This window comes from Sorex araneus, chromosome 2, assembly GCF_027595985.1.
Source record: "Sorex araneus isolate mSorAra2 chromosome 2, mSorAra2.pri, whole genome shotgun sequence".
Lineage (NCBI taxonomy): Eukaryota > Metazoa > Chordata > Mammalia > Eulipotyphla > Soricidae > Sorex > Sorex araneus.
This window is the reverse complement of record NC_073303.1, coordinates 258,442,703-258,470,245: the sequence shown is the minus strand read 5'-3', so window position 1 is coordinate 258,470,245 and position 27,543 is coordinate 258,442,703. Positions and strand designations below refer to the sequence as shown.

The 27,543-nt window shown below is 41.2% G+C and overlaps 1 protein-coding gene and 1 long non-coding RNA gene across 3 annotated transcripts in view; one reads left to right on the top strand and one right to left on the bottom strand.

Annotated features, from left to right (window-relative positions):
* Positions 1 to 7,119, bottom strand: part of GABRB2 (gamma-aminobutyric acid type A receptor subunit beta2) — a 204,964-nt gene extending 197,845 nt beyond the window's left edge. Inside the window, exons 1-3 of one of the 2 annotated variants that reach the window (XM_004611462.2) lie at positions 6,801 to 7,119; positions 6,551 to 6,642; positions 5,479 to 5,546 (exon numbers count right to left, since the gene is read on the bottom strand). In XM_004611462.2, coding sequence (XP_004611519.1) covers positions 5,479 to 5,546; positions 6,551 to 6,642; positions 6,801 to 6,877 — 237 coding nt within the window. In that variant the 5' untranslated portion in view covers positions 6,878 to 7,119. The remainder of the gene's footprint in view (positions 1 to 5,478; positions 5,547 to 6,550; positions 6,643 to 6,800) is intronic. The other variant, XM_004611463.2, reaches the window with a different exon arrangement.
* Positions 7,096 to 26,958, top strand: LOC129402433 (uncharacterized). The gene is made up of 3 exons (XR_008628661.1): positions 7,096 to 7,209; positions 10,399 to 10,537; positions 25,927 to 26,958. It is a non-coding gene; the product is annotated as an uncharacterized LOC129402433 (long non-coding RNA).
* The last annotated feature ends 585 nt before the right edge of the window (positions 26,959 to 27,543 follow it).

Below are 27,543 nucleotides of genomic sequence, written 5' to 3'. Positions count from 1 at the left end.
TACTCAAAGTTCTAGGGGCTGGGTATGTAGCTCAGCAGTAGAGCATTTGCCCTGCATGTCAAGAACCTGGCATTTTACTGCTATATCTCAATAAGCAGGCCCCAATACTACATTGGGGAAATTTCACTCTGATTTCAAGTCTTCAAAAGGCATCTGACACAGCTGACCATTTCTTCTTTAAAAATTATTTCCCTCTAAGCGTGTCAGACATTATTATCTGCAGGTTCTCCCCTTACTCTGTGGTTATTAATCTCCTTTGTGGCTTCCTTCTCAGTCTTCCACAACTTCAATTCAAATTCCCGTTTTTAGCTGTCCTCTTTCTCTTTTGAATTCTGTGCATTCACAGAGTGCTAAGTCCCAGTTATACTTTGGCAGTGTCCAAGTCCATGCGTCTAGCCATAGACAAGACTCTTATTTGGCTAGAGACCTCTATTTTCCGACTAGCTACTGGTTAGTATTCAGCTTCACGTGAGATGACATCTGTACAGAAAAGTCAACCTTTTCCAAATGGAGCTCACTGTGTGCTTAACAAGCCTCCTCTCCCCAGCCCACCCCACCGTTCGCATTTAGCTGTCCTTCCCACATTCTCTGTCTCAATAAATGATACCACTCGAAACCTGGGATTCAGCAAGTCCCCAAGAGCTTTAGCTTATAAATATCCTGATTATTTATCTCTACTTTTTCCATTCCCGTCTTAGTTCACTGATCCTTCCTGGATTTCTGCAGTGAGTTTTCAAGCTTCATCTTATACATGTCCTGACTATTTATCTACACTTTTTCCATCCCTGTCTTAGTTCACTGATCCTTCCTGGATTTCTGCAGTGAGTTTTCATCTCCTCTCTTGGCCTCAAGTCTTCTATCTACTTCAATTCATTCTCTATATCAGAAGCATCTTCGAAAAGTAAAATACCTTCATGTGCGCATCCTACCATTATCTTTTAATGGGTCCCCAAAGCCCCTGGAACAAACTTTAAATTATCAGCAAGGCAAAAAAGGTAGTCTTTAAATTTGATCACTAAATATGATTTTATTGATAAAATCTTAACACTTCCTCACTTGTAAACTCAACTCCAGCCATTTAAAGCAAATCCCTGGCATTTTGTTTCTCCCTGAGTCATTCTATCCTATATTTTTCTGCTTGAAGCATCTATTCAGGCATTAAATCATCATTTTTACTGATTAATTTCTACAAACTATCCCAGCATTCAACATTCTTAATATGCCCTCTTTCAAAGTATTTACAATTCTATATTGATTTTACAGTCATTCTTCCTACACTGGTTGACAGAACAGTGAATGCTTTGAGGTATCTTACTCTGTGATGTTTCCGTAGTGAATAAAAACCAATTATTGCTATGACAACATAAAATTCACCCACTGCTTGGAAATTAACTGGGAGTCAACTATTTACTAACCACTGTATCTAGAGCGAACTCATGTGTGAAGACTCTAATCTTGCTAATACAAATTTTATTAGCAAGAATCAGGAAAAAAAATAATATTGTGATTTAAAAAATTAAATAACAAATGAGAAAGTCAAGTCACAAATGAACCTATGGGAGTACATCATACTAGGTACTCAACTGGCTGCTCAGAAAAAAATTCTGGGAAGAAGATGGGATTATGCTTACTAGAAGTAGAGCAGCAACCCGCAGTAGAATTAAGAACAGTGAACGTCCTGGTGAGAAGTTTCATGAGACTAGGGAGTGTCATCTTGTTCACTGCTCTGTCCCTAATGTCCAACATCTGGCCGAATCATAGTAGCTGGTAAATAAGTGTGTTGAGTTGAATTTTAAACCGTGCAGCTGGTGATACAAGAAACATCTGGGTTTCTTTTTAAATTTTAAGCAGCACTTTCCTCCATTCACCATTCCATAAAAAAGGTAATTTCTGCATGTGTTTACTAGAATTCTTTCCTCAAAAGTGAAATATTGCTTCACTCTTTGGTTGGCAAATGTGTTGTTTCAAGATGGAGAAGAATTTTATTTAAATGAAGAAAAATCTATTTTAGTCCATAATCTTCAGAGCCAATTTTGGATCTTAAAATGTACTGTTCATCAAAGAATCCTAACAAAAACATTCCTGCCAATGTAACCAAGACATCCAAAAATATTTCATTCCAAAGCCAAACTTTCTGCTCAAGAAGAGCGTCCTCAGTGATGTCTCATTCTTCCAAAGATGCTCCACTGAGCCAAACATTACCTGAGCCACATGGCCCAGAGACCATCATCAATTTCTGACGTAAGAACTCATGGTACATGCCAGATAGGGATTTGGAACTTCCTTAACATTTATGCTAGATTCACTAGTTTATCTGAAACTTCTTTGTAACCAGAGAAATCTTACCATAAAACAAACTATTGAGCAGGAATTCAACTAGACACACATTCCTCACATTTTACTTCTTAAAAACATTTTTTTGGGTTATTTGGGGGCCATATCCAGCACACTCAAAAGTTACTACTGACTATGCACAGGGATTACCTGCCTGGCTATGTTCTCTCTCCAGCCCTCTTCCTTTCATTTTAAACATAAGGGACCTGAGAACCCGATACTTCAGATTGTAAGTTACTCTCCGAAAGAAAGATGGGTAGAGAGACTACTGAATGGGAGTCAGATACCAAGTTTTCAATATTAGGTTATGTTTATAGAATACCAACACTTTCACGAGTACACATTCATTAAATCTGGCAGTTACCTGAAAGAGGTAAAAAGACCTATTCCTCCCTTTTACTAGCTGGGAAAATTGAGTTCCTACTGACCATGACTACCCTCGTGATGACTAAGCAGAAACAGCCTTTAAGAATAGGTTCCATTCCTGGTCTTTCCACCACTATTATTTAATGGGAGTACCACAATGACTCAAGTTTTTTTCCTCTTAATACAGAAGACCCAATGACAATTTACACAGGCTAGGGCCTACTATTCTTCAAAAAAAGGCTTGTTACAATAAAAGGAAGTTACTATTTCCAGAGTGCGAAACACAAAATACAATGAGGCAGAAATGTGTGAATCAACTTTAAGGTTTTGCTTGATCAGTCAACTGTTCTTTCGGAACTAAATCTAGTCAAATAGCCCTAATCCCAAACATGTCCCGCATTTTCTATTTTATTTAGACAACAGTGAATTTCCCAACTGTTGATTCAATTAATAACCATACTTTAAAAAATATTAACATATATCACAGAATTTTTCTTTGAGAAATTATTGAAGGTCACTAAGATTGCCAGTCAAAATGTGTTAATTATTCAACAAGTAAAAATGTGTCTGGACATCACGTCCACATGTGTTAGCATTCAGATAAGAAAGGAATTTTGCATGGACTTAACACTTGGTTTTAAGCACTAATGCTGCAATGCTGTCCTATTTACCACCTGACATTTGTTTTTGCACTTCAGCATCCCATGATTTTTCAGCAACAGTAAATAGCTTTAAGAAATAACACCTCACCTTAGCTAGGTTTATATTTTGACTAGCAGATCCTGGCATTGCATCCACCTCAGGGTATCTTCCCAAAATGTTACATGAAGGTATTAGATGAAAAAAAAAAACAAGAAAGAAAGGAAAAGGAAACCCTACTACTCAAAATAAACTGAGGATATTATACATTATGAGTTCTTAATAACAACCTGTAGAAACTTCCAGTCATTTTGTTATTGTCTCCTTGTAATCTAATTATTTATAATTTTTTCCATAAAATCCTATTTGTATGATACTCTAAAGAGAAAAGTAGCAATATTTGGAATATAAAAGAGCAAAAGTGAATGAAAACGCAGAACAAAGGCATCCACAGCAATCACATGCAGGACACACAAAACTATACCCAAATTCTACATGATTTTATCTTTATAGCATAATTTTGATGCATGCACATAGGACTTTGGATATACTCCCATAACAGATATTTAAAATGTTTCTTATGGTAAAATTTAAAATATAAATTCATAAAGAGCAAAATAGCCACACAAAATAAATATTTACCAATCTAAGAAATGGGGCAGTCTCCCAAGAAAGAAAAATGTTATGCCCTACAGGATAGTTTTATAATGTTGAGAAATTTTTGGTCTTTATATTGTATATATAATCTTTTTCTTAATTATTAGAATACGAGAAAATAACATAACAAAACTACCCCTTAAAGAGCTGGATAATTTCCTAAAGAAGTCCTAAAATGTCTTATAATCTGGAGATACCTCAGGGTTATCACCCTTTGCTGAGCAGTGGTTAGAGACTAAGCTGATTATCTGAGTTTCCTATTTGAATTCTGGGAATATGAATACTTGAGTGCTACTGAAAGAATGCCACTAACACACACTGTATCTATTTAATTAAAATAAGTAACCTAGCTTTCAAGCCCAGAGGGCCAGTCTCCAAGTGTGTTTTTGTTTGTTTTTTGTTTTTAACAAAACCTTATTCTACACAATTGCTTCCTTCATCGAGCCTCCCATTTTTAGGCAAAATCACAACACTTCATGGTCTTACAAAATACACTCTGTGCTATCAGGATTTAGAGTAACGCTGAAACCTTACATTCCAAGATTAGGAATTGTTCCAAAGGGGTAAACTCCAAAATCAGAGTAGAAAACCACAGGAGCTAGCCCAGTGAAGTGGGGGTAACCAGGATGCAAGTCCTGGTCTTGCATGACTGCAGTGCTCCAACATGGGCAGCAGGGGGCGCTCCTGCATGACGCAAACCCCCCACAAGTGATTCCCAGTCAGGAACACCCAGTTGTGTTTCACTTTACATTTGCCCCAAATCCATGAAGGTAGCTACCAAAATTGTGCTGTTGTCTGTATACTGTACATGCTTTGGACATGCAGTAAATAACACTGCGGAAATGACTGGAGCTGGCGAATGGGATGAGCTTGTCTTCTGCAAGGGTGATGGGCAATTTTAATTTTACTTATTTGGGTGGGCAGATAGGGTTAAGGGAGGCTGGGATCAACTGAGTATGTGTGGAGAAAGAACCGTGCCATCAGCTGTCAAAAAACAGTTCTGCAAGCAACAAGTGGGAATCAGTGTCAGGTCACGTATTCAGCCTCTTTGTCAGCTGTGTGGGTTATATGCTTTGGAAATGAAGAAACCCACCACTCCTCCCCAGATTCCACCCCCAATTCAGAAAATGACTCGATGGTTTCTGTTTCTTCCTGAACTTTGGCAAGGGGTGGGGGGTTGGCTTCCAGTATATGGCTCTATTTTGCATGTGAAATGCATTTTACTCACTCTATGCCAAGTCTAAAGTATCAGCATAAGATTGGAAAAATCATTACCAGCCAGAAAGAGTTGGTGCTGAAACTTCAAACATCGTGGGTTTCCAAAGCAAAATTCCTGGTCTTTGCTCTGCCTACACACACACACACACACACACACACACACACACACCACTACCACCACCACCACACTCAGGCTAGCTTACTTTTCCTCCCTCTCCCCAAAGGAAGGTCTGCAGAGGCACAGCCATAAGCTTCAATACTCACCATATTCACTTCGGAAACCATGTCAATGCTGGCGATGTCAATGTTCATTCCCACGGCCACGGGGGGACCTGCAAACCAAAATGGCCGGTCACATGATTTCTCAGAACTTCACTCGGAGCAAAAGTTGTCCCAATGCTTGGGGCACCCTGACCCAATCCGCCCCCACTGTTCACCCTCAAACTCTTCAGTCCCCTGGTCATTGTTTAAAGAATGGCAGGTGTTTCTCTAGGAAACGCTCGATTAACATGCACACACGTGTCCTGCTAGGGGAGGGATTCCATTACTGTTGGTGTGAGTAAGTGTATCAGCATGAGAACACACACAACTCAGGAAAGCATAGTATCCCCTGAACTCAAGGGGATTCTGAAGATTGTCCCGAAACCCCTCCCTCTTCCTTCTTTCTCATTCTCATTCAGCGAGCATGTTTTAAGAGAGGTTTCTAAGAGTCTGAACCAAAACCCAATGGACATATCAGCACTTCTAAAATGTAGCAAGAAATAGCTGTCCCGGGTCATTTTTCTGTCTTACTCTCATGCCCTACAATGCGGCACCCTCCTGGCCCTTTCCAGGTCTCTCCCACAGTACTGCCCCCACCCTTTGAAGCTTCCTGGACTGGACTCAGGCCACTTTAAACCAGGACCAGAACTCTGTGAAAGTAGGCAGGCTTAGAGGGTTAATCCCACTACTCAACCAATTGCCTGCACATCTTGTGCTCAAAAAATGTCCAGGATGACCTCTCTCAACACATCACACAACTGAACTTGGGAGGTTTGTATTCCAAGGAGCAAAGATGGAGAAGCAGAGGATTTATAACAGTGAAGTGCAAGGACAGCAGTCACCACTACATGCTTAGAGCACTCCACTGAAAGACCACCCCCCCCCCCCACCCAAGTGCTGGATAGTAACAAACCTACTCAACTTTGGATCAGTTCCTCGACATGGTAACAATGAGACACAAATCCGTTCCCCACCACATGTCCCCACAAAAGAGAGAGGGAGGGAAGACGGTGCACATAAGGCTCGAGAGACAGCTTTAGGCAATAGCTGCTGATTTCCAAGGCAACCCCATTACCTCCAAAATCGGGTCTCAGACGAATATCATAGCCTTTCAGGAGTCTATCCACCGTCTCTTTAACCAGCGACATGTTACTAGGGTCATTGGCACTAGAGAAAGGAAAAGACAATAACAGGCATCAGTGAGGCGGCAGGCGCGGCGGCTCGGGCTTCTCTCGGATCCACACTACAGAGCCCTGCTCACAGAGGTATGCAGGCAGAGCCCTTCAAAGTGAGAAAGGGAGAAGAAAAACGCGGGGCACACTTACCTCTGCGCGCAGACCGCGGCGATTATCAAGGGGAATGACCAAATCCCAAAGTAGCCCCTTTCCCGGACTCTCCACATCCCTTTAGTTTTTGCCCGGATTGAGGTTTCGCGGAAGAGAGGAGATCCAACTTAGTCTGCCCAGTGCGGTAATTCTAATGGGAGGCGCATGCGCACGGCGTACCAAAACATCAAAGGGGCAGCGGCGGCTGCCAGGGACCCAGCAGATTTTCTTGTTAAGAAAAAAAAAAATTAAAGGGGAAAAAGGGAAAAAATATATATATGAGCGATGCACATATATATATATATACACACACACACAAATTCCAATAACGGAGAAAGGTCACCCACACAGGAGCATCTAGAGTAAAACCTTTGTAGTCTTTTCTTTAAGAGAAAAACAAGAGCGGCTGGTAAGTTTTGGTAGTTGCAGGAGGCAGTTTTGCACCTCGCAGGTTGTGGGGTGTGCGTGCCTTTGCGTGCGTGTGCGTGTGTGTGCGTGTGGGGTGTGTGTGTGTGTGTGTGTGTGTGTGTGTGTGTGTGTGTGTGTGTGTGCCCTCTCTCGCGCGCGCGCCCGAATATGTGCTTCCTCTTAAAGATGTCAAAGCCCGATGAAGAATTTAGGGGATGGCCGGAGTGGGGTGCCTGGGAGCCCACTTCGGTCCGGGTGACCGAGCAGGGAGGAGCGGAGTTGGAACTTTATTTCCTGGGCAAACAGCATCCCCTGCCTGGGACGAGCCTGGGGTGCTGGGAGAGGGGGTGGCGGGGTGGGGGGAGAAGGAAGCCAATGGAAGGAGGGCTGAGCGCACCGCTGTACGGGGCGGAGGGGGGCGGCTTCGGAGAATAGAACGGCACGGCGATCTTTTTTTAAGGAAGCAAGATAAAAATCACAAAATGCCCGGTCTTTCCCGGGCTCGCGGGCGCGAGCTCGTCCTCACTACTCCTTCGCTCTTCCCTCCTCCTCGCCCCCCCCCCGCCCCCTGTCCCCAGAGAAGAGAACCTTGGGGTCCCGGCTCGTGGCGGTGTGACGTGCCTGACCCGAGAGTCCCGACTATTTATAGCCGGCGGTGGGGAGGGGCGGGGGGTGGCGGGCAGCGCCGTGCCTCCGGGGTTCGGGCTTGTGCGCGGGGAGAGCGCCGGGGAGGAGGGCGCGGTGCGGCGCCGGGGCCGCGGGGGAGCGGGACGGAGGCGCGGGGCCGGGCAGGTGGCCGCCCCCACGCCCCCCCCACGCCACTCCTTACCTCGCCCACTCCCGCCCGGCGCCCGGGGCGGCCGCGGGCTCCGCCTGGCAGCTCGCCGCGCCCGGGCCGTCCCCGCAGGCCGCCGGGGGAGGAAGGGGCCCCGCGCACGGGAGTGGCGGGGGCTGCGGCCACCGCGTCCCCCCGCGTCCCCGCGCCGGCCTCCGCGTCCTCTTCCCTGCGTGTCGGCGGCAGGGGCGTGGGGGGGGGAAGCGGGTGGGGGCGTCTCGCCCCCCGCGGGGACGGTTCGCCCCCCCGCGCCCGAGGCGAGGACGTGCGGGGCGCGGGGGGCGCGGGTGCGGGGAGAGCCGGGGCTGAGCCCGGGCGTCCCCAACTTCGCCCAGCGGCCGCTCCCGACCATTGTTTGAAACTGGGCGCCCACTGCGCGCGGGGAGGGCGGCAGTCGACGACTCTCACCCCCCCTCCCCCGCCCCGGGGGTCGGAACTCGGTCCCCGCTCCGGGGACGGTGGGAAACCAGCGCGCGGGAACTCGGGCACCGGCCCAAGGTCACCCGGGAGGCTGCGGGCGGCCCCGGGGCACGACTCGGCACAGCCGCCCCGGGCACGCGTCCACACTGGTCCCGGCGAGGGGGCGCGGGGAGAGAAGGGGACCCCGCGAGGCGCTGCGGGCTCGCCGGCTCCCGGACTCCTGCGGGCCGGGTCTGGGCTGCAGTCCCGACCCACTTGCCTCCTGCCCCGCCGGCCCGAGGGCCATCGCGGGGTGGCCTGGGGAGGGGGGTGACTCCGGGGCGCGGGGGCGGCGGGGGCTGTGGGCATCGCCGCCGGCTCCGGCGCGGGGAAAGCGGGCAGAGCGCGCGCGCGGTGCCTCCACCGAGCAGGGGGTTTCTGGGTTAGACAGGTGGGCGGCGCGGCCGCGCCGAGGCTCCCGACAGCCGCGGGACCCGGCAGAGAGAAGGAGGGGACCGCGCATCAGTGAAGACCGAGGGCTCGGGACCTCACGGGACACGGTGACAGGAGTCAGGGTGACGGCGAGCAAAATAGCTGATGTTTCCCTCTCCACTCTTCACTCTCAACAACCCCCCCCCCCCGTAACTATACTGACGGGAAAACAAAGTTTAGATTATTATTAGCTTCACACCCAGAGATTTCGTTTCTTAAAAGCACTTTACACCCAAGTAACCAGCTAGCAAAATCCTAGAAAAGGGGTATTTTAAGAAGAGGGGAGAAAATGGAGGGGGTTAGGACCCTTGCCTTGCACGGGGGGGGAGGGGGTCCGCTGGGATATTCTGGACTCCTGGGCACAGCAGGGAGTGACTTCTCAGCAGGAACCCAGGGGAAGCCAAGCCCAGCTCTCCCCACTCTATGTCACCACATCCCCAAAACTCTTCCTCTTCAAAATTCCTGAAAGCAGTTTCCTTGCTGACCAGATACTCAGGTGGGATCTCTTGTACTACCTGCTCCCTCTCACTTGGGCTTCCAACAGAACAATAACACAAAGACTCTCATCTACTTAGTACTAATGACAATAGTAAGTGATAGTAATACTAAGCAAGAGTGGTAAGACACATATTTATTGAAGCCCTACTGTACACTGAAAACTAAGGGGGGAGAAGGATGAGGAACACAAACAAAGATAATTTAAAACTCAACTAAAACAACAGCATAGTGCAGACAGGATTTCAAAAGAACTGGGGACCAACGTTGGAGTCAAATCCCAGCTTGACTACTTAGGAACTCTGTGGCTTGGACAGGTCTCTTAACCTCTCTGAGCCTCAGTCTCTCTAAAAATAAAAAATAGGAATAGTAACTTCTCTACATAATGGTTAATTTTGTAAACAAATGTACAATGTTTGACATGTGATTAATAATTATTACTATTTTTAATGACGATGCTCTAATGAATGGCCAGGAAGGCACTATTATTCCTTAGTCTATAAATACTGAGTTCGCATAAATTTGATGTAATTATCATAAATTTCTCTAGAAGATGGGAAAGGACATTTCAAGGGAGTTGAGGTAATATTAAGAAAGGTATACATTAAAGATAAAAGTAGTAATCTAGGGGCTGGAGCGACAGCACAGTGGGTAGGGCATTTGTCTTGCACACGGCTGACCGGGGTTCGATTTCCAGCATCCCATATAGTTCCCCGAGCACTGCTAGGAGTAATTCCTGAGTGTATGAGCCAGGAGTAACCCCTGTGCATCGCCTGGTGTGACCCAAAAAAGCAAAAAAAAGAAAAAGTAGTAATCTAGATGAGAAATGGCAAGAATATCCATTTTTATGCTATCACATGCCAGAAGGGACTCCTACCAATAACAGTAACTAATATAATTAAAGAGATATTCCTACTATTTGCAAACTATGAGACCAACTTGTGCCTGTAATGTATCTCTATTACACAGCATATTCAACCTAAGTCACCTCTCTGGAAGACTTTGCTGATAGTGCTGCCCAGAAAATGCAAATTGGAACAATAATATGCAGAGGGAAGGCCCTGCTGGAGAGCGCTATGATTCCTGCAGTAAAATGAGAATGTAAAATGTAAGTACTCTTACAAGATAAACTTCACAATTATTTCTGAATAAAAAAGCATGGAAATGCCAGGGGGGAACCTGCATGTTCATCTGTTGTTAGCCTCTGCAACAGTATCTTCCACACCTAAATCCAGTAAGTACATACTAGCACTTACTCTATGTCAAACATTATTCAACAGGCACTCAGATGATGTGAAGAGCAGACAGACATGATCCTTATCCCCTCAGAGTTCATACTTCAACACCAGAAAAGAACTTGGTTTAAAAGTAAAAGCACATGTAGCATGGACTGGGAAGTGGGGAAATTGGAAATCTCCAACTCTATATTTGAAGGAAATAACATAGCTTGAGGATTTAAGTAAAATTGTTGGTATGAAGTGGCTTCAACTGAGATTGGAAAGATCGGTTATCCTGATGAAGAGGTAAGGGAAGAAAGTTCCAGAAAGATGAAATGTGATATAAGAACATCTCGTGCCAATAGAGATGGCATAAATGAAGAACAAAGGAAGAACAGTGACGCTGGAGGACAAGCTAAAGATGGTACATGATGTCACTGGAAAGCTGGGCAGAGGTTCGTGGGGGGTCACTGTTCAGAGGAAGAATAGGGATGACAGGGACTTTCACACGAAAGTGGCAGTAAAGGTTGTAAGACATCCATCTACTGTAGGAATCTAGGGGAAGAGTGGCACTGGTCTGATTTAGGATAGTAATAGTTAAACTCCATGACCTATTAGATATGGAAAAAATGGAGAAGGGTTCAAGGATAGGATTTACATTCCTCACTTGAGCAACTCATTGGTGGTGGTAGAAGCAAAGTTGAAGAAAGTGATACGGCTCATTTTGGGTCAAAGATACACTCTGTCAGGCATCCAAAGTGGACTAGTGCCTTGGTGTCTACACCCAGTGAACTCCCTGGTTACCCCCAACACTCCCAGGCACTTCTGGGAGTATGACCCACTGCTTAAAAGAACAAACAAACCAACAAAAACCATGTTCCATTCTAACACCTGTTTTCATCTTAAATTTTTATTTAACTTTTCTGCTTTAACTTTTTGAAAATATATTACTATCTACGATATTATATTCTACCCATCATGTTTCCATCTTCCCATCATGAAAGGCATATTGAAAATAATCATTTTTTTCTGCTTTTCTCCAGACTATATTCCAGTATCTATGCCCATAATACCTAATTCATATGCTTTTGAATTAATGTGCTTGATAACTCTGAGGGTGTAAACAAATTAAGTGAGGATGAACAAAGTGAGAAGACTTAAGAACATAGAAGGAAATCTTCTGGTAAAGGTCAATTACCAGTTTCAGAAGGATCTAATTAAGACTGGCCCAAGGGGTAGGAAGAAAGCTACTTTGCAGTGATGAAAGCCAGAAAAAGAGCATATTCTAATGAGGAAGAATCACTCAACTGTATTAAATCCTTCTAAAAGTTCTTATGTTTTGAATAGCTAGTTCATGTTCATGACAAAAAATAAAAAATAAAAAACCCTCTTAAAATCTAAGTAATTCTGTTTTGATTCCCTCCGTAGAAACCAACAAAATTTAAATGAGGCAGGTGGGCTATGTGGTTGTTCTATCACAGCCTTTCATCTGTTGAAAATCAATATGGTGTCTGTTCCAGCAGGTACCTGTCATCATACCAAACCTCTTGTTGGAGAAGCAGCAGTCAGAAGGATCTGGGAGAAAGTTCTCATGCAGTATGGGTGACCTGCTTGATCAAACGATTTAAGCATTTATATTTATAACTCTTTTAAAAATGAACAATGGAGTGCATAGTTTTGAATGCTGATTAGAATCTTTTAAAGTAGTGTAGACATCTATATAAAATATAGTACAGGGTCACTGAAGAGTAGGAAGAAAACCAGAAATAACATATGGAAAGAAAATGTATCTATTATTTTAATTGTATATAATCACTGTATCATAGTCATCCCATTGCTCATCGATTTGCTCGAGCGGGCACCAGTAACATCTCCATTGTGAGACTTGTTGTTACTGTTTTTGGCATATCGAATATACCACAGGTAGCTTGCCAGACTCTGCCGTGCGGGTGAGATACTCTCAGTAGCTTGCCAGGCTCTCTGAGAGGGGCAGAGGAGTCAAACCCGGGTCTGCCGCGTGCAAGGCAAACGCCCGACCCACTGTGCTATTGTTCCAGCCCTTATATATAATAGAATAAACTAAAAACATAACAGTAATAATGTGTCATATGCTACTTCAAATGATTTATTTGAAGGGGGGCACTGTGGTTTACAAGGTATTGGTAGTATTTCATGTGAACTATTTCAGCATCATACTACATAGTCAGGTATTTCCTTCTCTCCATTGTCCCATGGTCCTTCACCCACTCCCTGCCACCAAATATTTTATAAACAGCAACATATTTGGATTCTTTTAATATGCATATGTAATTTCAATTATTATTATCCCCCTTTTATGTATGAGAAACAAGCATAAATTAAGTAACTACAAGATTACAGTTTTTGGGGTGGGATAGTACAGTGGTAGGGCACTTGTCTTGCAAGTGGCCAACTTAGGTCCAGTCCTCAGTATCCCATATGGTTCTCCAAGTACCATGAGGAATAATTCCCGAGCACTGCTTGGTGTGGCCCCAAAACAACAACAAGAACAGAACAAAACAAATTTTAAAACATTATACAGTTCAAAAGAATATATTAAAGTGCTCAGAACCTTTTTGGTAGGCATGTGACTTAAAAAAACAAATCCCTAAAGAATGTATACCTACATTTCTGTTATTTCACCGAATGAATTAAGGTAACAGAAATACAATCTCAATCCAGACAAAAGATGGCTCCAAAAGACCCAGCTATTCTGCTTCTTGATAGCTACCTGAAGGGCCCGAAAACTCTATTCGGAAAAGACATCTGTGCTACTATACTTACTGTAGCACAATTCACAAAAGTAAAAATATGAAAACAATACAAATGTCCAAGAACAAATGACTGGGTATAAATTATGGTCACTGTCACCCTCACTGTCATCCCATTGCTCATCGATTTGCTCGAGCGGGCACCAGTAACATTTCATTGTGAGACTTATTGTTACTGTTTTCGGCATATCGAATACACCACGGGTAGCTTGCCAGGCTCTCAGAGAGGGGTGGAAGAATCGAACATGGTTCGGCCACATGCAAGGCAAATGCCCTACCACTGTGCTATTGCTCCAGCCCCATAAACTATGGTATAATACATAAACTATGGCTTTATATACACATATATATATAAACACACACATATAAAAACACAATGAAATAATACTTGGCCAAAAGAAAAGGCAAATCATGCAATCTGCAGTCACGTGAATGGAACTGGAGAGTATCATGCCCCCAGTGAAGTCAGACAAAAGGAGAAAGACATAGAGTGATCTCTCGCTCATATGTGGGATATAAAGAGACATAATAAGAACATAGCAAATTCCCCAAGGCAACAGAAGGTGTTCTGAAGAACTAGTCTTTAGAACTGATCTTAGCTGGGGTAGGACATAAGGGTGGGGGGATGAACACCCTGGAGAAGGGTATGGTATTGGAATGCTGTGCCCATAAAATCCTACCAGTCATAGTATTGTAGATCAGAGCATTTAAAATATTTTCTCTAAATATTTCTCACAGTTGTTTCATAAGGATGACCACTGATAGTCAAAAATAAGCAATGCAATATATAAAATTAAGTTTTCCAGAAAGAAGGTTTTCCCTGAATGAGAGTTGATTCCACTGAGGCCTTTCTTAAAGCATCTCCACCCAAACTCTTCATTCACCAGCTGCCTGAGTTAGAAAGCCTAGAATTTATAAGTCTTCTGAGGTTCTTACCCTAGGATAAATGTTGGAATGATGAAAAAAATATAAGCATTAAGTCTAAGCTGAAACAGCAATCTGCAATGCTAAGGTTTATTAATGTTTGATTAAATATATATAAAGTGTTTTGCTATGTTTAGTGTTAAGCAGTTTAAATTTCATATACAAAGGTACATTTTAATATGCTTTACATGATGTATCAGGAGGCCTTCAAAAGTTAGAGAACTGGGCTATAGGAAGATGTTCAAAAGCTCCAACTGTATTCAGGTACAGACACAGTTACTTCTACTACTTCTGTGCTTCTACATTTAATAGTTGACCATTGCTTTTTTGCTTGTGTTTCTTTAACTCCCATTTAGAAATATCTCCATTTTCTAATTATACAAGGGGTTTTTCCTCTTGAATTTCAATCATTCCTTATGACCAGAACATTTACTCAGTAATTGATAAATTGTGTTGAAATTATTAGTAATTATTCACAGTTAAGTATAGCTTATAAGCTTGTCCACTCGCGATAAAGACAAGCAACTCTATATTCTTCTTGGAAGTGTTTCATTGATGCTCTGGATTTACAAAAAAGAGCGAATTCAAACTATCTAAAATATTAGAGGTCATGTAGCTGAAGGCCTGGGGTGTAGGTTCAGCTCTGGGTGTAGATAGTATCAGAGGCTTAAGCTACTGTGTTCTTTGCAAGCTGGCTTCGGTCAGGCTTTCTTCCAAAGACAACCATCAGCTTCTCGAGTTTAGCAACCTTGAGAAGATTAGCCATAACCAAGTCAGCAAAATTGAATGATAGGACATTGAGTGGGTCGCTGTCTTCAGTGAACTGCGGCACACCATATCTGAACCATGTGGACTGCAGCTGAGGAATCACTGCCTTAAGAATAACCATTTGTATTTCGAGAGAGAGAGAAGAAATGGATGTTGAGTAGACAAAAGTTGCAGAAATCTACTTCTGGGAGATGAGGTTATTACTCACTATATTTTGGAGGGGGGCAGAGGGTGGGGTGTTTGGGTTACACCTGGATGTGCTTAGGGATTATTCCTGGCTCTGTTGTGTCATATCTGGCTGTGCCTAGGAACTATTCCTGGATCTGTGCTTGGCAGTGATACTTGGTGGTGCTCAGGGGATGAGATATGATACCGGAGATTTGAACCAGATTGGTTGGATGCAAGATAAGAGAATTAATTCCTCTCTGGCCTTAACTACATTTTTTAAAATTAATAAATTGTTACATATGGCCCTGGATATGGACAGAAGAATTTAAACTCACAGTCTCTACTTAACATGAGTGTTCCTGCAACTACCCGATAAGGAGGAACAAATCAGAACAACAGTTAGGGACTCCAGGAGTTTCAAGAAAGGAAAATAAGTTTAAATTTTAACACCTCAGAATATCCTGTGGAAACATCACCCTGAAAACTGTTCAAAAATAGTTCTGCTGTGACTGAATAAACAAAAATAAGTACAGGTAGGAATTGGTAGAAAAATTTAATACAATTACGAATGAGTGACCAGAGATAGAATGTCCTCAATGAGATCCATTAGTAAAAATATAGTAACATTAACATCAAATAATTGCATTAGCCTTACATTTATTTGTAAGTCAAATTCTCAATGTTTATTGAATATACAGACTTTTGAGTGGGGCCCACGGCAACTTTTCATTGTCTTAGAATTTAAAGCAAATGCTTCTCAAATTAATCATCACAGAAAAAGTTCCTACATTTTTACTTATGACTTCCCTTAATGAAAATATGCCTTCGGGGGCCAGGAACATCTTATTGTCAGAGGTGTGCACAGCCAGCATCACATATGCACTAGAGCACCACTGGGTGTGGCCCTGGACGCACCCAGCAATTGGTCTGAGCAGCACTGCATTGCCAGGCGCTGGCCTTGAACCATCCAGTGGGTGAATATTTCTACGAAGTGGCCCCTATACATCTGGAGCTCTGTTTAGGAGGCTCCCAAAATTTAAATATGTATTTATTTGGTACTTAACCCTGACACATAAGTCCTTGCTGTTACTGAATGACCTTTCCTGAATCTTACACTCTAACCTCTCTACACCTCATTTAATTTTCACAAAATACTATGAGGTAAGTTCTAATATTATCTCCTTTTCACGATATTCTGAAAGTGTCAAAGGCTTTGTGATTAAGATAAGCTTCTTTTCCAAAAAGGAAGAGAAATTGAGAAGAACTAGTCAGAGTGAAGATGTTCTTTAATTGGAAGCCTAAAGAGTGAGTAGGTGCTGATAACCACTGCTTCATTCCATTTGTTTTAGAATAATCTTCTCATAATAGAAATGACATAAAGACTGTTCTGTTCTGTTCCCTAGTTTTGGAGAAGATGAATTGTGTTTCAGGTTAAAGTTAGTGATCAAAGTTATGAGTAGCATTTCTACTGAGATGTATGCATTGGTGCAGAGGGCAGCTGTTGCTTGTAAGATAAAGTAAGTCCCTTTCAGGCAAAAGCACAACCTGAAATCCACCAATGTCCATGGAATTAAATGTAATTTATTTTAGAGGAGTTTAGAAGAGATTTAACTGTTGAATCCTATAATGCATTAACAAGAAACAAAAAGTTATTTTTGTGAATTTGTATGCTCCAACATATACTGTACCCAGAAGAGGGCATGCAGTCCCCTTGATTTGTGATATGACACAAAAAGAGATTTATCACCAAGAAGGTTCAGTTTGGTTCAAGATGTCATCAATATTTCACTATTACTTGCTATTTGTCATTTTAACTTATAGGAGTAAGACTTCCGGTGCCAAAGTCATCGGTTTTTATCTTTAGGGTTACATTCCATTGATGGTCAGTATTAGTAGAATTCTACCAAAGGTAGTGATATCACCTTTCTTTTAAATTCATTTTAAATAGGGGTGAGTAGACTTAGGGAAATGCTGATAAAACAGCTGAGCAGGTGGTAAATGGATTTGACACAAAGAATGTAGGCGACATGCAAACATTTGAAAATCTTAGACTAAGCAATTTGGGTAGAAACGATCTGCCAAAGTTCTATAAGAGACATTCTCACAGTTTGGACTGAAGTGAGGATCTTCTAATTCTGAAGCAGCCATGATCACTAGAAGTCACAAATGTGACTGGTCAGAAGCCAGGAGATATGAGGTAAAGACACAGGGCAACATTTATGAGAAGTTGTCAATATCAGCAATGGAATGACTATACTGAGCATACATGAATGTGGAAATGTGCTTGGTTCTGCAGGGAACAGAAAGATGAATTAGGCAATGTTCCTCTCTGAAGAAGCTACCTTGTAGTAGGAAGGCCAAGGAAGTGAATGATTTAGTCTAAGCTGCAGAATATTTGTGTCTCAATGTAGCATAAAGTAGGAAGAGTATAATCTAAGGGACCTATAGGGAAAATAGATCACAACTGTGTGGGATTAACGGTAAAGTACTAGGAGGTAGTTTTAAAAGTGAGTCTTCAAAAATGGGTGATATGGTATTGCTGTTAGTAGTGGGAAGAGGGGCGCTTAGAATAAGATTCAGTGTTGGCCAATCCTGGTCTAAAGTAGAGACAGAGCCAGGAAAGTTGGTCAACACAGAGGTCCATGACATCAAAATGAGGATTTCAAATTAGGCAGGTATCTCATGTGAACAAAGAAGTTGTGTCATGGACTGAGAGACCACAGAAAAGTATGACACTTTAATGACACTTCTGGAAAAAAAGTGAGACTTCTACCATAAAATAAACCAAACCAAACAATAATACATTAAAATAATGATAAATAAAACAAAGCACTAAATAAAACAAAAATAAATAAAATAAAATAAAATAAACAATAATAAATTTTAAAAAACTCATGTGAAAGGCAGTAGAGCTGTGGAAGTCTTTTCTGTCATCTGCATATTTACAGAGACAGGAGAGTATTTGGAAGAGATATTGTCACAGATGATTTTAATCTTACCATAAAGTTGAACTGACCTGGGGAAGATATCTTATTGGCCATATTTTTCTAAAATCAGGTAGGCAATGCTCTTAAGAAATGGGTGTATATAACCTGCTTAGTAAAACATACTCACAATGTTTCAATACCATAAACTATACTACTACTGTGACTACCTATACTATATAATAAATTTAAAAATAAATAAGAAAAATAAATGTAAGTGGCAAGAATAAGCCAAAAAATAAAGCATCAGTTAAATTATATTTTGAGGATAACAATATAATTTTAAATGTAGAAACATCCTTTCATCAAATGATCACTAAGTTATGAAGGTAAAATGCAAGTATCATTTGAATTTTTATAGGTAAAACTAAAGACTTTTGGTAACTATGAGACTGCACTACAAATTCTAGTCTATATATCCTCAAACAAGTCAATTTATTACTTTTCTTTTGTTATTAATTCCAAACATAATGCCAGTGTTTTGCCCAGGTTCCCTCAGGTCATTTTTGCGTCTTACCCCCTACTCTTCTCTCCCTCCTTTTAATCATTTCGGAATGATTTAAATGATCAGTACCTACATGTTAGCTAGGGAGTATTCCAGGATTCATTCCATCCTTAGACTACTGGGTCCACTCTGAATCAGCGGGAAATACCTAGAGACCTGGCAGCCTTGCAGGGCACCCATTCGCCAGAGATTGTCCTGATAGGTAATAGGACAATTCTTAACCAGCTTACACTTCAGACTTCCCTAGCAGCATCAGGCTAAACTTTCTCTGAATGGATTTTGTTTGCAATATCCCTTGTTTGTTTCACACCCACACCCACCTTCCTTGTCTTATTTCCCTTACTTTCTTCTCACTTGTCCATGAATCCTTCTGCTTTGGAGGAATGGACCTAAAACCATCATCAAGTGCGAAATGTATTCTACGGGGAACTTCTATTTCTAAAAAATAAGATATCATTATTGGAACTCGGGTCATTAAAATGATACTATGAGTTATACAAGAATTCAATAGTTAAAAAAATACTAGCTGGATGACATTTGCGGGGAGTGGGAGCAACTTACTGCCTCATCCTCTTAGGCTATTCCCTGTATGAAATCAAACTGTCAAATGGATGATTCGAAAGATCAGATCTAAAACCCTCTTTTAATCAGAGGTTGGCTAAGGATGGATGACTGACAAATCCATATTGATCAGAACTGGTCACAAGCAGGACAAATAGTTTTATTGAGACACAGCCAGGAAAATTAGATATGGTCTGTGCTGTGGTTGCAGAAGTAATTAACCCACAAAGAAGCCCATAATGAAAAATACCACCTTTAGCATTTTTAAAATTTGATGAGAGAATGGAGACAAAGTAAAGGTGAAGTAACTTTCCTAAGAGTACAGTATACTCAGATAGAGAAGGGAACACCAAGTAGAGGATGTTGGGAGGACCCATCCAGGTTGGAAGATGTGAAATGAAAGTAGACTATAAACCAAACATGAAGGCCACTCAATACCTCTATTGCAAACTACAACACCCAAAAGAAGAGAGAACAAAAGGGAATGCCCTGCCAAAGGCAGGGTGGGGCGGTGGGGGATGGGGTGGGGGTGGTGAGAGGGATACTGGGATCATTGGTGGAGGTGAATGGGCACTGGTGGAGGGATGGGTAAATGATCACTGCATGAGTGAAATGCAAACACAAAAGTTCATAAGTTTGTACCTGTACATCACAGTGGTTCTCTAATAAAAAACTGAAAAAAAAAAGAGTACAGTATAAGAAAAGGCAGAAGTGAATTTCACTACCAATTTGCCTCCAGAGTTTTTCAAAACCCTTTTTTACTTTGATTTTTTGGGTCACACCTGGCAGCTCCTCCCTGCTCTTTGCTGAGTCCCTCCCTGCAGGGTTGTTGGGACCACAGAACGCCAGGGGCTGAACCTCAGCTTCCCGAATGCAAAGTGTGTGCCAGTCCACTGAGCTAATCACCAACCGCCAACCTGACACACAAACTCTGAACCACAGTGCGCAACCGCCCTACTTCGGAAGGGTCCTAATGAAGATGAATATTAAACCCTCTGACTCATAGTATCTATGTTGTGTTTGTTTTGTTTTCAGTAGCAGGAACAGCATTAACAGGAACACATGCAGAAGTATGAATGGAAAATAAAGAGGGGGGACATCTGCAGGTTCCACAAAGCTGTTAGGAAATAGCAGCAACAAGAAAATATCACCTGCTTATTTCTTGGCCATCACATGCAAGTCTTAAAATGTGTTTTCATGTTCTCTTCATTGTCCCTCCTGGTGCAAATGACAGACACGTTCACAAACAAATTCACAACTAAGATGCTTGACTTGGCGCTCAGCACGCTGACATCCTGCGTCTGTGGAGCGGAACTAACCATTTTATGTCATTTCTCACTTCTCCCTTTCCACTTCCTCTGAGACTGCAGTTCTGCTTAGGCAATGTGATGAATGACAATGCTGAAAGTAGACAGTTTTACTTTTGAGAATCTACAGAGTAACAAAGCATCGGCACAGGTTGTTTTGTATTTTTACTTTTTCTCCTTTTTTTTTTTTGGTTCGAGTTAAATCTCACTGACATAAAACTCAGAATGTATTTCTGTATTCTTTCCATGAGGTGCAGACTCATTTGGATAGAACAAATTCATATACTGACATAAACTGAAGAAGAAGGAAATATGCCAAAGAAGTGAAGACAGAGAGCCATTTTTCAATTTAAATGATAAGTAGGATTTAGATTGTGAAGGAGTCTGGGTAGCTAATATGATTCCTATAAGGAATTTCATATTTTTAGGAAAAAAACTTAGCAAATGATTTTTCCTCATATGGTTTTGAGAATCACATTATGCGAACTTGGCTCATACAAACTGCTTTTGGCCATTTATGATAAATTACAGAATTTAACTCTCTTATTCAAGTTGGTAACTGGGTGATACAATCTTTATTCTTTCAAGAACTAAATTTACTAAATTTCCATTTTGAGCAGTATTTGTGTCTGCAATAGAGTAAATATATCTCTCTCCCTTTCTCTCTCTTTTCTCTTTCTCCTTTCCTCTGTCTGTTGCAAGCCATCCCTATTAACTTATTGCCAGAGTACACTGTTGTGCTAACTTCTGAGATAAGTGCTTCAATATGCTTTACTTCATCTAATTGCCATATTAATTTGGATTGGGGATATATAGGGACATACCTAGTGGCACTCGGGGGCTGCTACTCCTGACTCTGCGATCTGGGGACACTCCTGGCAGTGCTTAGGATAATATGTGGTACCAGGAATGGAACTGGTTTTGGTTGCATGCAAGGCAAGTGTCTTAACCCCTGAACTATCTCTGTGGCACCACATCAATCTCTGAGGTTGGATTTGCCATCTAAAATTTTCACACAAGCAAATTAAACTTGTAAAAGAAGGGACTTATTAGGGTCACACAACTAATTAAGAATACTCAAGATTCCAAATTATGACAGTCTGCCTCTAGATGGTAACCTCATCCCCTGTGCAAGACCCAAATTAAGGATAGAAATTCTGAAATACAAATGCAGCCATTCCTTTTCAAAGGGACAGGTATGCAAGCAATAATGAATCTAGATTGCGAGGATGAAAGTAAATAAATTTGTTGTCAAAGTCAAGAACATACTGGTGATTTTAGTTACCATGGTAGTTGGAGAAATGAGCATTTATTCCAGCCAGAGTTTAATCAGATTAAGGATTTGGGGAGAGATGTCTGATATTTAAGTAAGCAGCTGGGCTATGAACTAAGGGAGGAGAACCTTATCAACCCAGTATCTCTTAGCAACATGTGAAACATACAGGGGCATGGTTTTCGAGTAGAATGTAAGCACTGAGTAAAAGGAATCAGCATTTATGGAGCTCAAGGTCTGTACTGAGTACAGTCTGATGTATTACCACAGTTAAAACTCTCCACAGACATAACAAACATCTTAGTGAAATGTGCATTATAGCGTGGTTTCACGCTAAACTTATACAGAGAGTCCTGAGTTTACAGAAGTTCCAAGGATATGTCTGTATGTGTGATCATGTACATAAATTGATTTTTGAAAGCAAGGGGCCAGCTTATGTGAATATGAACGCTTTCATGTGTAATATAGTTAACATTTAGTTTCTTTGAAAAAAAGATATATATCATACTTCGCCAGATGGAACTCAAACATGTAAACCTCTAATTTAGTCTTGAGACTGAAAAAATGAGAGGACAATCAGTAAGAGGAGAAAACACTAAGATTTCCTGGCAAATAATATTAAAATTTCAAAACAGGCTGTTTTAAACAATAATCTGTGCTTCTCAGTTTTTAGTTATTTATTCTTTCCTTTCTATTTCTTTAGTTTAATTGATTGTGGACCACATCAGGACTGCTCAGGTACTGTTCCTGGCAGTGTCTGGGAATTGCCCTGGCAGTGCTCAGGAGACCATGCGGTATTGAGGACTGAACCCCAGGCTCCCACATGCAGTGCATGCTCTCTGGTCCTTTGAGCAATCTCCCCAGTCCAGTCTGTACCTCTAATACCATAGTTTCGTAAGTAGGGTTCTAAATGAAGAATGATATCTGTTTAGAAGGCTTTTGAGAAGATCTGACTACTAAAGAAACCTAAGATTTGGCTACTAAAAAAAAACTTAATCCAAAGTGAGAAATTAAGCCAGGAAAGGTGCTAGAGTTGGTAAAGAGCTTCTGCTGACAGTTCTTAGACACCTTTAACGTATGACATCAATTTTTCTTCCCTTAAATATGAAGCACTTCTAAAAATTACATAAATAATGACTGTAACTGTTTACTTGTGCTGTTACCATATATATCTGGGAAGGGTGCATTAGGTTCATTAGATAAAATTCTTTTGCTGTGTAGTCTCCCAGGAACTCTGTGTTAGGTCTTAGAATTACTTGTGAAACCTGACCTTGAATACCCTCTTTGTATTTCACTGTACCCCATTTTTCTGGCCACATGTTTACCAAGCGAATTCCTGTTTCTGAGCTTTTCTCTTGCCACTCTGTTTGGTATGATCTTTTCCCAGAACCTTATAAATTGCAATTGTAAATTATATACCACTTTACACTTGCAAAAACAACATTTGATGTTTTATTGAGCACAGGTATTAAGTCACTAGAAACATAGTGGTAAACAAAATGTTATTCCTTTGGTAAAGAGGGCACATTTTAATGGTAATTGCTGAACAAATTAGCCTGAAAATAAGATACATATTAAACTATAATGAAGTTCTGTAAGAAAAGAAAGGCAAGTAGTGAGTAACAATTATAGGGGGGAGGTGTTGAGAAATCAACATATGCTATGTGAAAATACAACATTAAGATTAGAATTTGAGGGTGTTACTCAGGTTTATAGTGGTGATGGGATTGGGATGACAGGAGGGAAGGGAAGTCAATTGGGAAGAGCAGCAAGTATGAAATCTCTCCAATTCAACAAGAAAACTGAAGAATTAGTGTGACTAAAACAGTGTGAATTATTCGGATCCTCAAAAATACAGAGAATAGCCCCTATTTGGCAGACCAGTCCAAACCCTATAAGGTCAAACTCCTGCCGATGGCTATTAATAATGCATATTATATATATTTTTGGTGGCTAGGAGCAGTTTTATCAGATGTCTGAGGCTTCTTTTACAAAATCCTCATGATTTCACTTGATTTATTAATCTCAAAGGCAATTAACTAAACACCTGCAGTATGTAAAGTCCAACACTCTACTGATAGCATTTAGAAATGACCCACTGGTCCAAAGAAAGTCTGAGCATTTACAAAAAATTATGGGGCACACTTTTCATAATATGTGCATATATATGTGTATATATAAACAATTTATAAATTATATATAAACAGTTTGTATTCAACTGCCTTGGGTTCAGGTAGAAAGAATAAATGTACCCATAAATGATTCTCATAAATTTGTAATTTGGACTGAAGGTCAGGTTCTAAGACTTTCACTCTTAGAGTGAATCCTGGCTCATTTTCCTGATGTTAGCAACAGCACTCTTGTTCTTGAGCCTCAATTTACTATTTCCTAACTGAAGATCATGGTGGGGGGGGATCTTACCTAACACAAAGCTTATCTGAGAGAAAAACAGGTTAATATAGAATATATAGTAAACTCAGGCCTCTGTTTGATATATACTATGGTATATATAAATGATATATACTATGATAGATATAAACGATAACTATATGCTCTAAACATTGAACCGGAAGAATATTTTCTCTTTTACTTGTGACTTTCAGTTCGATTGCATTTACCTGAGTCCAGCCATTACTGGTTGATTTTGTAACTACTAAAATGGTAATTTGTTGGTCCAGGGACTAGGCAGCGGTGCTGCTCAAAGTCCCCTGGATGACTGTAATGTGCAGTGATGTTTGCAACCACTGACCTAGAGGCTGTTGGAAAAGGATGACAATTGCTCTGCTCCACTCTGCACCTGCCCTCCTGCAGCTAAGAATTCAAGTAGGTGGTGAAATCGCCAAAGGGCAGGTCAAAGAAAGCAGCCGCCTGAGGGTTAAGAAACCTGCATAGCTGTGTTCCCAGGGCCTGGTCTGCCCTACATTTCCGAGCCATTGTTGTTCGTTTCCAACTTGCTGTGAACATTCCATTTTTCTTATTCCAAAGATTCTAGTTTATACTCTCTCTTTGCAGGACCCACTGACACCAAGAGCTAAAATTACCTTTCATGTCATTAATAGAAATGTCTTCGCATCATAAAATGTTAGAATATTTAATAGTCACCCAGCAGCTTGAAAAAGTCTCTGTGTTTGTGAAAGTGCATGACAGACTTGAATTGCACCATTATCATGCTCTTTCGCAAATGGTCCCATTTCCTCCACTGTTTCTAGAAAAATATTCCTAAGCTATCTCTTGATTGACATTCTCCATTGCATAAATTTTCCACGACTCCTTTGACTACAATGGCCCTGAATCCTTGAAAATGCTTTTGATGACTCTGATCTGCCTGAATGCTCAATAATTTCTAGACCTGTCAAATTTTTCCTCCAGCACAGATCCCAAGTTTTAGCCCACTCATCCATTTACTGTTTTCTGAACACACTATGTGCTTTTTGCCCTTTACACTGGTAACTCACAAACGTTCACATGCATTCAAATGACCTGAGAATCATGTGAAAAATGCATTCTGTGGTTTGGGGGCCACATTGGAGATGCTCAGGAACTATTTATGCCTCAGAGCTCAGGAATAAACCCTGGCAGTGCTGGGGCATAAGGATGTGGTGGCAAGGATTTGAATCAGGGTTGGTAGGTTGGTTGTGGCAAGCACCTTACCCCTGTACTCTCTTTCCAGTCTGCGAGGTATGTATTTATTAGTGTTCAATGGCTAAGAGTGGGAGTGACATAGGCACATATGCTAATGAAATCTAGTTTGATAAAATGAACTGGAATGACTTTTGAGATCGCATTCCTATTTAAACTTAATTGTTTATGTGACAGAGGGATTCACTGTGACATAAAAAAAATTAATTTGCTTTCTTTCTCTCAAGGTACATCCCCCAACTCCCTCTTTCCGGATAATGTGACCTTGTTTGTCTCCTCATCTCAGGAAAGATTTATGGTTTGGGGCCAAAGAAAGGTGGTTTAAAAGAAAAATGCTGGTTTAATTTTTGTTTTCCTGACAGCTAAGTCTCTGAGAAGAATTGTACTGGATCTTTGGGGAGGAGAAGGCCGTATGGCTCTGTGAGAAATGGCGGTGAGAAGATTCCCCACGTGGGATGAAGATGGAGACCTGTGGAGGTCACAAGCCCAAGGAGATGACTTGACTGTGTGATACATCCAAGGTGCTGGGGCTCTAGCAATGGAAGTACCAACCTTGCCAAAAATGCAAACACCCAAAACTTGGAACATAAACTAACTAAAAAAATATTGGCTACCAGGGGAGGGAAACTGCTTCCATACCATTTTGAAATGAACTCAGAACCTCTGTGTCAACAGTTCCAAGTTGGAATTAAAACAATGTGATGTCATATCCCACAAGCTAGGAAATTGTGCATCTTCTGAAAATGATTTATAAGGAATAAATGGATACTTTTTGAGAGTTGAATGTTTGAACTAAGATTCAGACAGGCTAGACTTATTTCCCATCCAGCTTCTCCTAAAGTCTTCCTTGATGTATTATAGGACATCACTGACACAAAGTTCTGCATTCGAATTTAGTCAAATTACTCATTAGAGATTTATGTGCATCTGAGTTCCTACTTGTAAAATAGTGGTTCTCAACACTTAATCCACAGGACGGTAGAGAGAGGAGAAATAATCAATGTAAAGTATGTGGTAAGTAGTGTTTGAGCAGTAAATGTTTTTGTTCTTACACTTGTTAACCCTCTACTACCATTATAACTACCACGAATATGTCTACTATAATCAAAATAGCATTTTATTCTCACAGCTTGACATTCTCAAAATTCTGAAAGCTTGTTGTGCACATCATTTATCTGAATGTTATTCAAAATTCTTCTGCACAGCAACTGGGCACCAAATAATAAACTTATGATCATGATTATGACTGAATTTATTACTTACCCTGATGGTTATTTTTCCAAACCATCTTGTAAATAGCTACTAAGCAAAAACTTGGGAACTGGTTGTAGAAAAAGTATCATCTTGGGAGCGGTGCTCGTGTGGTGCTCAGGACTTACTCCTAGCTTTGCACTCAGGGATCACTCTGGCAGGCTCAGGGGAACACCTAGGGTTCTGGAAATCAAGCCCAATCCACTAGGTGTAAGGCAAATGACCTATCTGCTATACTATTGTTCTGACCCTCAAAAGGTACAATATTTTAGTACCATATTTTACTCTATATTGCCTCTGTATAGTTTCCAGATAATTCACATTCAAAAGCAGTTGATGTCTTGTTGTTTACTAAGTAGGGTAAACGTTAGTGTACATATATCTCAGGAAAACAGAATGGAGGAAGTAGACTGACTAAAAAGAACTTTTCTAATTCATTTTTATATAAGTATTTGTGCAAAGCTTTTGAACCTGAGGTATCAAGGAAAATAGTTTGGCTATTGGTATGATTAATGGTTCACATTTTTAAGAATAATACCCTGATGTGTGTCAGCAAAATATAACCATCATTTACTTAGGATTCAGTTAGTGAAGGGGTTAAGTCTTATCCTAGCAACAGAAACTTTACAGCTGCTGTCAGAAATACAGTAATTACTCTGGTCAATATTTCTCCAAGAAACTCCAGCTGTCTTATCAAGCTCGCTTTGTCAAAAAGATTCCTTTCCTGT